The 13,843-nt window shown below is 41.5% G+C and overlaps 1 protein-coding gene across 15 annotated transcripts in view; it reads right to left on the bottom strand.

The window, feature by feature from the left end:
- RCOR3 (REST corepressor 3) overlaps positions 1-13,843 on the bottom strand; it is a 193,394-nt gene that overhangs the window by 74,719 nt on the left and 104,832 nt on the right. For 14 of the 15 annotated variants that reach the window (XM_029593275.1, XM_029593271.1, XM_029593272.1 and 11 more), the window contains 3 exons: positions 11,108-11,326; positions 10,290-10,367; positions 4,129-4,186 (listed from right to left, as the gene is read on the bottom strand). In XM_029593275.1, coding sequence (XP_029449135.1) covers positions 4,129-4,186; positions 10,290-10,367; positions 11,108-11,326 — 355 coding nt within the window. The remainder of the gene's footprint in view (positions 1-4,128; positions 4,187-10,289; positions 10,368-11,107; positions 11,327-13,843) is intronic. The other variant, XM_029593280.1, reaches the window with a different exon arrangement.

Raw genomic sequence — 13,843 nt, forward strand, 5'->3', positions numbered from 1 at the left:
TTTTGACTTATTCTTCTCTACCCTGTTAAGTGAGGCAAAAAAAAATATAGAAGAAGGTTCTTGCTATCAATAATATTTCCCTCAATCTTCATGCAATTCAAACAACTCCCTCAACACCTGATGTCTATATAAACATACTATACAGGACTTTACCAAAGGAACCACTTATGGTCAATACCATGCTTTCTGGTGTTGATTCATTGTGTCTGGTATGGCTTTGTGCCCCTCCTTGTGAACACCATAGTCTCACCTTGACTAGCTGTGAAGCTGCTGCACACCAGTACCTATCCTGCCCAATCAGGAAATGGCTTTGGACCCAGTGGTAGGTGAAGATCAACTGCTGGGGGGGGCTGGTCGCACAAGGAAAATGGAGCCCCAGGCCAGGACCAACAGTAAATTAGGATGAAAGGAGACCAGATGTCCATTGTGTTCAACTTTCTTCATCTGCCTCTCTAGCAACTATTTTAAACTTCCTGTTGTAAAGTATCAATGTATGTGCTTGCACACAAGCATAGGTGCAAGGAAGCCATCCCCATTAAAGGAAACAGTAAGCTTGCTGACATCAATGACCACTGACTCTGCACCATAAAGACAGATGTTCCAAAGAGATGTTGTGATAACATTTTCAACATAAGCTTCTTACAATCCACTTGTTTTAAAATTTACAGTCCAGCTAAAGGGGTATTTTCAACTATCTAGACAATAGATGCCATGAATTTTCAAGCTGGGAATTTTTTCAAATCCTTGAACGAATGACATTTGCCCCAGATACTTCATTGAGGCAAAAAAACTTCCTTTTCAGTAAAGCTTATGATCTCCACAGTCCTATGTCCTGTAAACAATTTTGTTAAATACAAATGGAAAAAGTAATTTAATATACTTGCTTTCTTCACATTCCCTGCAAATGTTCTCCACCCTATTTTTTTTTTCTTTTAATAAATCTGCAGCGAGGAGAGTTGCTACCCAAATTTTAGGAGTCAGGGGAAAAAATGGATTTGTCAGAAAAAAAACAAAAACAACCCACTTTTAAAAAATTGTATAAAATGGGACAGAGGAACGAAAGGATGTAAAGCTGCAAAACTGAGCTGAGAAAAGAAGCAATAAGGGCTGGAGGTGGGGAAACAAGTCATGCAAGAAAAAAAAAAAATTAAACTATCAAGAACACGGGGAAAAGAAGGGCACAGAGGAATAAATGTGACAAAGAAAGAGGACAGGACAGGATGCGACAGAAGGAGACCACCACAAAATAGAATGAGGCTGAAAAGTTGTAGAAGGGTAAGGCATGAGGTGCATGGGTTAAAAAGAGAAAACTGGCCATGAAAGTACAGATTACTAAAACAGGGCTAAATTTGTTCTGTAAGGTATTAGTACAGTATGAAAGCACTTTAAATCTATATTAAGTAAATAGCGAAGGGCAGAAACTCGTTTCTCCTGAGGAGCTCTCCCTTCAAGGACTTTCCAAAGCTATGCATATTAACCCGGCTATATTTTGTTTTCTGTGCAAAATATGACAAAGTCAATGAGATTACATCATCTATTACTTTAGTCAAGGAAATGCAATATTCCCGCTTCTAAAAGCTTAATATCTCTACAACCCGAGGGGGTCTCTCCACTCGACCCTCAACATGCACTTGGCTCTGAGCCTTTGAGTCTTCTAGAGTAATGGAGCTTCCCACTTTTAGCTAATACTAAGCATGACCTGAGCTAGGAGCAGAGAAAGGTCCCTTCTTAGCTGCGACTGACAACCGGAAGGAAGGGGTTTTAAACACCCTGTCATCAGTTCCCACTGGAGGCATGATTTAAATTACAGCCATTACTAAAGCAGAAAGATTAAATAAACCTAACTGATGTGTGCCTGAGTGAGACCAACATGGAGACTGATTGACCCAGAATCCTGTTGCCTTGGCCTGTTTGCAGTTCTGGCCATGTGAACTCTAAGGGGTAGATTTTATAAATTTGCGCACACACGTACTTTTGTTCGCGCACCAGGCGCGAACAAGAGTACATGGGATTTCAATAGATACACGCGTAGCCGCGCGTATCCATTAAAATCCGGGGTCGGCGCGCACAAGGCTGCCCAAAATCGGCAGCCTGCCTCCGTTCCCTCCGAGGCCGCTCCGATTTCGGAGGGAACTTTCCTTCGGCCTCCCCCCACCTTACCCACCCCCCGGCCCTATCTAAACCCCCCCTACCTTTGATGTACAAGTTACTCCTGCTCGAAGCAGGCGTAACTTGCGTGCGTTGGGCCGACCGCAGCCTCGCCCCCGATGATGCGCCGACCGCAACACGCCCCCCCGACACGCCCGTCCTGGGGCTTGCGCGTGCCACCGAGCCTACTCAACATAGGCTCGGTGCGCGCAGGGGGAGTTTGGGCCAGGTTTTGGGGGGGGGCAACGTATCTTACGTGCATACCCCTTTGAAAATCTGGCCCTAAATGCACTATTGAGCCTAACCTGGAGAAATTACAGCAGCTGGAGCTGTCTAAAACCTATGATGCAGGGTCATAGGGTCACCAAAAAAGCAGAAGGAAAGGGTCAGAATCTCAGCTAACTAACTATAGTGGCACCTGTGAAAAAAAAAAACAGTCTTGGAGATCTCTCTGGGGGTGAAGAAAATGTCAGGACAAAGGACTAATGGAAGATTAATGTGACCATCAGGCAATTAGGCCCCAATTTGGGAAGGGGAATCAGGGTATCATAGGTCTAATTTATCTTCTTTTTGACATAAACTGTGTACGTGATACTCCCATAGGTTCATGCAACTTTACTTACTTGAGATTGCCTGTTTCATCTAATAAAAAGAAAAACACATTGATGCACAAAGAGACAGGGGCTAGTGCTTTGCATAAGCAGAAGTCCTGCCACCTGTATCTCTCAAGGATATCTGTACTGATAAATATCAATTTTTTTTATTGTATATCAGTTTCTACAAATTTTAGTATAGTATCCTTGTGTCCATGGAGAAGCGCCTTAAGCGTGTTTGGCGTTTATCACATACAAAAAAACTCCACAGATACCCCTCCCAGAATTATGGACCTCTCCCCCATTCTCTATCAGGCAATCTTCTCATCTCATTCCTGGATCTCTTTTTTCTTGCCTAGTAATAATTTTATAGTCCCCCCCCCCCCCCCATCTGCTTCAAAATTAAAAAGCTATTTTACTTTAGTTTTTTCTTTGTTCTTTTTAAACCATTCCCAGTGTCCTTTTGTGGATTGTCAGCTGTTGGAAAACAATCCTTTCCTTCATTCCATATACTGTTAATTAGGCTGGCAAAATTAAACATTTTTGGTAGCACTGCTGCTTTAAATAAAAAGTATCAGGAAAAAAGGGTTTCTTCAAGCTGAGAATGTTTAAGCAAAGGAATATGTCCTCTCACGGAGATCACGCCTAGTCAGATCAATAAGCAGTCTCGTACTCACAGAACATTCAAATTTACTGAAATTATGGCAGTGCGAGGGTGTCCAGCCATCCTAGGCAGTGACATCATGAAGACATCATCCTTCATATTCCCACCCCCTCCGCATCACAGTGCCTGAGTCACCAGAGCTCCTTTACCTAGTTGACCAATGCCAGAGTCCTACACTTTCAAACCTGCCGCCAGACTCCTTCGCGTTAAAAAAAAGAATACCACCCTCCCGTCCAGTGATGGCACCCTGCCTGATCGCCTAGTCTTCCTAATGCCTCGCACCGGGTCTGGGGACAGGTGCTCACCCAGGGATTTGCTTTCTGTGGTTTGCTTAGCCTTGTGGGGGGGGGGGGGGTTTCTGGGTTACATGCACCACACTTTTTAAAAGCTGCTAGTTAGACTTGGTGCTAAAATATTTAATGGTTCTTGGCTTTTCAGTACTTAAAATAGCATGAGACTGTGAGCCAAACAAAATTAGTAAAGGAACAGAAATGCCACCCGTACAATAGTCTAGCCTCCCAAATCCCTTCCTTTTTTTTTTTTTCTACAAAATGTTTAGCACTAACTGGAAAAAACAAAAACCAAAACGTCAAGACACAAATCATATGAAACTTACTTTGACAGCGAAAGCTCCTTGGGGGTTTATAGAAGCCTTGATTCACTTCAGATTTATATTTAATAAAAACAAAAACAAAAAAAGGTTACAGCTTTTCTTACACATACCTTGCACAGCAAGAAGCTGCTCTTCTGTGGTCCAACGAGCATTAATTTTCTGATTTGACTACAAAGTTAATAAGAAAGTACTATTAAGGATCTGTGACCCAACAGGACACGGAATAGATGATTTTAAGATAAGATGTTAACTTTCATAAAAAGTCTACAGGATCCTTGGTCCTTAACAGCTATCAGTCATTTTTTTAATTTGGCTTTAGATAGTACAGAAACCTTTTCAAAATGTTGTGCAAGTACATTAAACATGCAGAAATATGACTTTGGGAATGCTTTCCAACAGATTTGTAGAAGGGGCGTGGATGTTTGTGGGGGGAGGGTAGTGTGCGAGCATATTATGTATAAATGTAAGTACAGGATGGGTACGGATGTGTAGAACGTAAGATATGCCATGCCGAGACAGACCAAAAAAGGTCTAATCAAGCCAAACATCCTGTCTTTGACAGTGGCCAATCCAAGTCACAGAGTTAATTCGTTTCTTGTTACTCACTTCCAGAGATCAGCAGTGACTTTCCACCAAGTCTACCTGGTTAATCATGGTTTATAGAGACTTTTCCTACAGGAGCTTGACCACATTTTAGGGCATCTAGTATGCTGGATTTATGTTCTCTGGCAACAAATTCCAAAGTGCGACTATGTTGAGTGAAAAATAACTTCCTCCGATTTGTTTTAAATGTTACCTTCTAGTTTCATGACATGTCCCCTAGTATTATTTTAAAGGGTAAATAATTGCCCTCTATTTATTCATTCCAGCCCACACATTTATAGATCTGCTATTTTTCCAGTCTGAAGAACCCTAATCTGTTTAGCTTTGCCTCATACGGGAGCCATTCCATCCCCTTCATCATTTGCTGCCCCTTCTCTGTACTTCCAGTTTCACTTTACACCTTTGAGACAGGGCAACCAGAATCATACACAATACTCAAGGTGCAATCACACTATACAGCAATACAGAGGTATTATGGATATTCTCTATTTCTTTGTAAATCATTTCTATTTGCTATTTATTTTTTTTTAAAACCACTGCCACATACAGAATTGAAGATTTCAACATATTGTTAATGACTCCAAGATCATTTTCTTAGTGGTGTCTCTTAATATGGAATCCAATATTGTGCACCTACAGTTAAGGGACCTGTTTTCCTCATGTGCTTCACTTTGCACTTCTCTACATGAAATGTCACCAGTCATTCAGATGCCCAGACCTCCAGTCACATTCCACTTGTGTAATAACTACTGAGTAATTTTATCGATGTAAATTTGATTACTTCACTTCTCTCCCATTTCCAGATTATTTAACATGATCAGCCTTGGTCACAGTACAAATCTCTAGAACCCCATTGTTGACCTTGGGAAAACTATAGTTCTACTCTGTCTTTTAACTAGTTACTAATCCATAATAGGACACTGCATCTTATCCCATGACTTTTTATATTTCCTGAGGAATCTCAAGGGACTGTCACATGCCTTCTGAAATTCAGACACACTGGCTGAATCACTCTTACTCATTTATTAACTCCTCAAAAAAATCCATTAGAGTGGCAAGGCAAACTTCCCTTTGCTAAATCCACATTCGTTCTTCTCCATTAGGTCACATCTATCCATATTGCCAGTAATTTTGTTTTTTAGAATACCGTCTACAAGTTTACCTGGCACACCAGCCAATAGTTTCTAGAACACTGCTGGAGCTCTTACAAAAGGCACTCTTGTCTTCAGGTACTGTGGTTATTTTTAAATGATAGGTTACAGATTACTAGCAACGGGTCAGCCATTTCATATTTCAGTTATTTCTGAACTCCGATATGAATACCATCCGGTCTCAGTGATGTTACATATACATGCATGGGTGTGGTAAGGGGACAGGTGGGTGGAAGGATGGATATAGGAGCATGAGAACTGCAGTTTGTGAGTGGGTATGTAGGAATATGTGGAGGAATGTGGTGTAGAGCGTATAGAATGTGTGTGGCAGGTAAGGGCCTAAGGGGATTTGGGTTGGCATATGAGTGCCTGGTGGATGTGTAGACATAAGAGTAAGAGTTAAGTGGGAGTGTATAAGGAGATAAGATGGTTGACAATGAAGAAGTGCATCTGTGTAGGAATATGAGTGTGGCCATGGATACATGTACAGGTGTGCGGGGAAGTGGCTTTGAAAGTGTCTTTCTTCAACGGCTACTTCAGTTATTCTTTCCTGTCTGCTTGTGCCGCTCTGGGCCAAAATACTAGAAACGTGAAGGGGCTTTTGGAATGGCGCTGTGATCAACATTCTAAAAGATTTTAACTGTTTACCACAGAAAGCAATGAGGATTTTTCTGGAGGCTCAGTTTGCTGAAAATACTGACCAGAATTTTGGGTTTGGTTTTTTTTTGCACTTATCAGATATTCATATTTTTTTCCTGCATGCCAAATTTGATGAATTTCCAACCCTTTTTTGGAGTGTTGTGTCTATGGGTGGATGTTCATCAATATCTTATAAATTCTTTACAACATTCCATATGTTGAAAAGCATAAAAAAGGTGATATTTAAAGCAGTTTCCATATTAAAGAGTCCATTTTCATTTGAGATAAGAAAGGGAGTCTCAAGTGGCACTTTAAAGCAGCAGTGCTAGTAAACAAAAAAAAAGTATTATATAATTCTGTTGGTAGTTAAAAAGAGGGGGGGCATCATAATGGTTTTGTTTTAATCTATTTCATTCCTGAAGAGATTCTAATAGTGAGTAGTATTAGAAAATCATCTCACTATTGCCAAAGTTGGTTTTTGAGAAAAAAAAAAAAAAAAGAGTGTTTTTGAAATAAAATTTGTTCATTTTCATTATCTGGAATAGAACTGGTTCTCTGGAACACCATCTTAATATTTTCATCATTGGGAACTGTATAACAAAAGATGTCTTAAAATAAGAAGGTATTCTGTAATAAAAATCTTGCAAAAAACAGTTATGTTAAAATAAAAAGTTAAAAACGTTGACAAATAAGGGTATTTGATAAGTCTTTAAAGTGGGTTTTCAATAGACGAGTACATTTTTACTGGGGCGGGATTGTATGAATAAGGGGTATAGTTTGATTTTGAATAAATCAATATATTCAGTGGGATGGGATAGTGTAAGCAAGGGATATTTAATAGTACGAGTGAGGTACAGGTGTGTCAATCTAAACAGAAGAAAAGTTTGATATAGCTGAAATTTTATATATGATTTTGAAATAAAAGATTCATTCATGATACAGTATACAAGGATAGATAAATAGGTGAGCAGAACACTTATGTTCTCTTGTTTTTTTGATAAATAACTAATATTAGAACAAACAAGAAAGATGAAGAACTAACTGAATGAGGAAGAGAACCAAAGAGAAGTTATTTTCAGCAATCCAGTCGGTAATACTGCTTTAGATACTCCAAACACTTAACTGTATTTTCTTTTTCAACTGATCTTGTGGGCAAGTTTCTTCACTTGCTAGCGGGAGTGCAACACAGGGCAGCATCTATCAGGAAACACCATGGATTTATCTGTTTTATGAAAAGTTGCACTACAGGATCCTGGGACTGCAAACAAATACAGACCCGAAACAATTGCTTACCTGTAACAGGTGTTCTCCAAGCACAGCTGGATAGCCACACTTGTGTCATTTCACAGTGCCATCAGGAAGTTTCTGGAAAGCTCAGAAAATCTTATAAAAGCTTTACTAGGCATGAGTGGGAATTCTCATTCTGCCTTTGCCTTATATAAAGTCTAAAAGAAGCCAACTCTTAAGGGGAGAAGGATTGAAGAATGTGGCTTACCTTGCTGTCATCTGAGAACCCCTTTTACAGGTATACAACTGTTTTCTCCAAGGAAAGTAGAAAAAGCAAGCCACATTTGTGAATACCTAGTAGCTATGAGTTGACATCCAAAAATAAAATGGAGATCTCCAACAAGTAAATACACACACACTTTTTAATGGAAGACAGCCTACCACAAAAATGGGCAATAGGAGGCATGAAGTTGGGTTCTACCCCCTTGGGAGATCTTGAAGAAGAACAGGCTGCCCAAATTTACTGACAAATTGGGAGTCAGTGTCCAAATAATGAACTGTCAATGTGTGGATAGAACTCCATGTTGTAGCCTTGTAAGACTCCAAGGGAAATGGACAACCAACAGTCATGGCTCTAACTTTATGAGCCCTGACATGCCCTTTTAGGCAAGGCCTTTCCTTTCAGACCATCGAGGTACCTGAAATCTAATAATGGTGCCTGGGCACACCCTCAAATTCCAAATTGAAAGGGAATGGGCGTAGCCATTTCTTGAACAAATGCTGAGAAATAGCTTCTGGTAGGGACACTGTTCCTGGCCTGTTCCAGAGGGAGACCTGTGGAAGTATCCTGTTCAAAAATCTGACTCCCCACACCTTTTTAGGTGGGATTCCAGAACTCCTTTGACCCCAATTAATCTACAAGTCTGTCTGAGAAGGCACTGACCTTTCATCTATGCCCTCAGAGGGTCTCAAATGGTTTACTGGGCTTAGGTTCCAAGCTGTGTCAAGGCTTTCCTTTCTAAAAAGAGGTGGACTTAAGTTCATGCAAATTACATTAATGCGATGTCCAAAAGGTCTTGAGAACCATCTCTCTCAACATTTAATTTATTCATTTATAACCCATTTACACGTGGCGTAAATAAAACAATATTGGAATACTGATGACATACAAAATTTATAGGCAACTGATGCTCAGAATAGAAAGGACTGCAAAGTCTCATTACTTAATAATAAGCTTTTTTAATAGGCTCTTAATCTCTGTGCAATTTTCCAAACCATAAGTCTTGGGTCAGGAGTTCCACAACTAAAGGTGCTGCCACAAAAAAATGCTCAATGTTTGCAATGACTCTGCATTCAGTGCAGGCACATTAATTCAACAAGTGTCAAAAAGAGGGCCTCTAATCCTTTGTTCTAGCTGCTCAAAAACCGCAGAGCCAAAACCAGACTGGGTTCAGTAGGTTAAGACAGATCCTTTTGGATGACTTGAGGGGAAGTCTTGATGGTCCTGGTATAGGCCTCTGGAGACTGCCTCTTTGTACCTTCATGGAAGAGTAAGCTCCCATCCATACAATGCTGCTTAGGAGGATGAACAGCTGATGCAAAAATCTTCCTGCCCTATCATGTTCTGACAGACTATGATAATTTGATGCCTTTGCCCAACTCTCAGCATAGACCCTGTTCAATACTGAATCAAGCAGATAAACCTTGCTCATGCATCAAGTGGAAGGAACAGGAAGGCTCTCTGCTCCTGCTGCTCTTCCTGTAACCTAACTCAGAAGAAATGATGCTCCCTTGATGTCTCAGGTCTACCAGAGGTCTATGCAGCTCCTGCATTCTTCAAAGGCAACACAGGAGGGTTGGACTTTGATTCAGAACTGAAGATTTCAGCAAAAAAAGCTGTGTTTGTTGCCTTATGATTCTGGCAATCCAACAGTTTCTACAACTAGGGACACTGATCCAGAGACAATACATGCAATTGATGTGAAGATCCATAAGGGACATCTTTTGATAATACCACTTCTGCACTATAGTTAAAGAAAACAAAAAAACCAAACATGACAACAAGGGCCGAAGTATTTGTAGAAAAATATGTCTAGATCAAGATGGCTTCAATAAGTGGGGGGATAGGCAGAACCCACTGACAGCAATTCCTACAAAAAGAAAAACTTGCAAATGACTACAAACCTGCTTAAGAAACTGCAATGTACCTCCAAAGAGGTTAGACCACAGGGCCAAAGCATTTTAGAGCAGGGAAAAAGCTTGTATAGAGGGCTCTGTGGACAAAACAAGTCTAAGGGGGCCTCACAGTGTCATGGTGGCAATGGAAATTCCCGCACATGCAGAGTTAAGCTTTTGTCAGTTTCTCAATTTTCCAGAAATTTCCCAATGTTGATGCCATCAGTTGATATCCACAAATGTAGCTTGGTTATCCAGCTTGTTCTTGGAGAAACTTTTACACAGTTTATAATAAAAGTGCGAAGGCTCTGGAAGTGCTCTGCCCCTTACATTTTCCTCTTTTTTTTTTTTTGGAAAGAAACGTGATCCAATGCAAGAACTGCCCATTAAGGTAAGCAGGAAGATTTAACCCATGAGTAAACACTTTACCTTACCACCAGGCAAAGATTATACGCTTACATTCTGAATAAGTTTACCTCTGGTGGTTTAAATTCTTCTATTCCTCCTTCCAGCTTCTGCTTAAGAGCACTGTTTATTTGCTTGGCATTTTGAACCTTTAAGAAAATAAAATTGAAGTCTTATTTCTGCCACTGCTTAAATCTTATAAAACATGCAGCATTCACTATTTTTTTTTTAATCTTGTATTTGATTAGGTAAACAAATGACACATTTTTGCCCCTAAAAATATTTTAAAGTATTCTTTTATCACAACACAAGGCTTACGGAGCCTCTATGTACCTTTTTCCTCCCTCTGGGATATGGCAATATCGGGTTTTACAGTACAAGACGTCCAAAGGCTAACCCGTATCACCGAGCTCCCCACAGCAGTAGACAGAAGTACAGCACAAGTTATTGCTTTACTCAACGCACTTCCCATGCTTATTAGGGACTATCAATTTCTTAAGATATTCATTTGCTCCATTTTTTTTTGGGGGGGGGGGGGGAGATTTATTCATTCAAGTGTATAGGTTTTCCTAGAGAAATTAAAAAAATAAAATAGATGTTTACCCTTCTGATGTATGGATACTGTTGTAGCTGCAAAGAGTTGATGCATGGTTGAAAACACTCTTCCTTATTTGTAGCTCCCAAATTTGTTTTGCTCTTTCTTTGGAAACCTAGCATAGTATCTCAATTTAAATGGTCTACTCCTTTAGGACGATGCGTCCCCCATGCTTTAGTGACATCGGCTTGCTTATATGCTGACTTTAAAATAAAGAGCTACTTTTCAGTTTTTCTTGTAGCTTAACACATGAATGAAATATCAATCAACAGCTTTAAAAAGAACTATAGATACCTGTCGCTTTAAAGAAATTAGCTCCATATCCAACTGTCGAAGAATTGTATTGGCTGCAGTGGGGCTACAAGAAACGGCTACCACATCCTCCTTGGACAGATACATGCCTTTGGGCGGACGGCACTTTGAACGCTGAGAATGATGACGATGTTGTAAACTTTGGTAATCTCTCCTACCGAGCCCAATCTTACTTGTCTGAACACACTGCTCAATAGTGCCCTACAGAAATAGAAAGCAAAGATACAAAATCAAATCACTAGTTCTTTATTCATGTTCATCCTAACAATACATGGGGAAAGTTATGCTTTAGTAAGACCACAATATATGTTTTCTATCCAAGTAAATCTAAACCTCATTCATGAGGTCTCAACTCTGTTCAACAGATAACTGATCATCACTAGTTAAAGAAAAAAATATTTGCTAGCCATCAATACTATTTAATTCAAAATGTTCATGTATAGCACATACTGCAAATCCCTCTGCTCGTGAGAAGCTAGGCTTTGGCGCTTTTTTCTTTTTAAATAACTGTAGAAGAATCGTATTCACATCGTCTTTTATCTGCATTCTCTAAACAAGAAACCCATTTAGAATGGTACTCAAGATAGCCAATACAGCGGATTCTGCAACCGCTCTGCTCCATGACCCGATAATTTCCTCAAACTGAGGGTTTTGTTTTTTTTTAAATATACACACACCTATTTATTATGGTTACAAGGAAGGGCAGACCTTGGGGGGGGGGGGGGGGGGGGGGGGGTTTCCTCCTCCCAGAGCCATAGATATCATCTGATTGCCTGATGGGTCAGTTCAGGACCCAGAGGATGAATCTTCAGTGGCCCTGTAGGAAAGCATGCTGTCAGCTGGGACTCTGGACTATATATTTTGTTGAGCCCCAAAAATCTCAAGTAGTCTCTGCAGCTGACCCGGACGTCATCCTTAGGTCAAGTCAGACGTTTCTGCCTATGGAGCATCATCATTCAGGCTAGATGGAGAGACACTGAGCGCCATGCTGAAAGTTCAGACTCAGCAACTAACTGCAGCAAGCATGGAGCATTTCTTCCACAGACCAAGTTGTTGGTAGTGCAGTGGAAATGACTTGTGGTCAGGACCACATAGGCTGCGAGAGAATCAGTTGAGAACTATCTGCCTTGCTTGAAGAATCTGACAGTTTACAATTAGTGCCACATTTACTGCACCAACCGTGAATGTCATCCTATATTCAGACTGAATCTTAAAACTATTTTCTGTCATCGGAATGTCTCAATTATGAATCTAAAAAAAGGTGCAGGTTTTTCCTGCTAATGGAAGAGCTATGCAGAAAAGGAAGAAGTTATTTCTTGCTATGAGCACACAGGTTATTCAGTTTTGGGTCGATACAGTAAGGCCGCGTTAGAAAGAGTGCGGCAGTGCCGGGCGCACCCTCGTTTGTCGCACACACAGTTCTGATCACATACCGCTCGATACTCTATTTAAATTACTTGCAAAGGCAAGCCGCATCTGCGAAGCGTTAGGGGAAGCGTTAGGCCCGCACAACCGATTTTACTGTATAGGCGCTTAATACAGCGCCTATACAGTATCCTGGGTGCGCTGGTACCTGTCATTTCAAATGACATTTGAAATGACAGGCACCAGGAAGTGGATCCCAACTTTAACCCATGAAACCTAAAATCCCCTCCTCCCGAAGCTAGACATGTGCCAACTTACCTTTTGTTGTTTTTCAGCCCATTCAGCCTTCTCTGCCGTCCTCCGGAGGGGGGGCAGCCGGCGGCGAAAGCGGCTTGCAGCGGTGTCGTTCCCCCCCGGTTCTCCTGGCTCTTGATGATGTTCTAGCAGGTACTCCAGCTAGACGTCTGGCTGACAGCTACCCCCCCCCCCAAGACTGCTGAGTTACGGCCTTGAAACCAAAGCGAAGCGTACTTTCCTGGGCTTGAGCGCCGTCACGCCCGCCCCTGTGCTTTCATTGGCATGAGCGTCCAAACTGATGGGCGCTCATGCCAATGAAAGCACAGGGATGGCCATGACATGACAGACTGCGGGTTCCTTCCGTAGCCCAGGCCGGTGCCAGCCAAAGAAAGGAGACCATGGCCCACAACTGGACCCCAGATAGGTGGCAGCAGGAAATAAAAGGAGACAGCGGGCTGCCTCCAGCGCTCACGTCACCAGCAGCCAAGAAATTAAAAGAAGAGCGCGTGTGCAGCCAAGGGGAAAAAAAAAAACAAAAAACGTCACGCCCGCCCGTCCCTGTGCTTTCATTGGCATGAGCGCCTGTCTATTTGGGCGCTCATGCCAATGAGGGAGGGGGGGTAGCTGTCAGCCAGAAGTCAAGCTGGAGTACCTGCGGGAACATCGTCAAGAGCCAGGAGAACCGGGACCTGCACGGGGGGGGGGGGGGCCCGCACCGCTGGCTGCCCCCTCCTGAGGACGGCAGAGAAGGTTGAAGGGGCTGAAAGCAACAAAAAGTAAGTTGATAACATGTCGAGTAGCTTCGGGAGGAGGGGAATTTAGGTTTCTTTTTGTGGGAAAGTTTGCCGTCTACCCTTACCCCTGCCTCTAACGCAGTTGTAGTAAAGTGATAAAGAAACAATTCTTATAATCAAAAAGGTGTGATGTACATGGAATCCATGCAACAAACACTGAGCTCACAAAAAAGAAGTCTGATAAAATGGATTTACTTGTGAGAACACTTCTCACAACAGGACCACTGTAAACACTTTACAGTGGTCCTGTAAGCAAATGTTT

This window comes from Rhinatrema bivittatum, chromosome 3 (assembly GCF_901001135.1).
Source record: "Rhinatrema bivittatum chromosome 3, aRhiBiv1.1, whole genome shotgun sequence".
NCBI lineage: Eukaryota > Metazoa > Chordata > Amphibia > Gymnophiona > Rhinatrematidae > Rhinatrema > Rhinatrema bivittatum.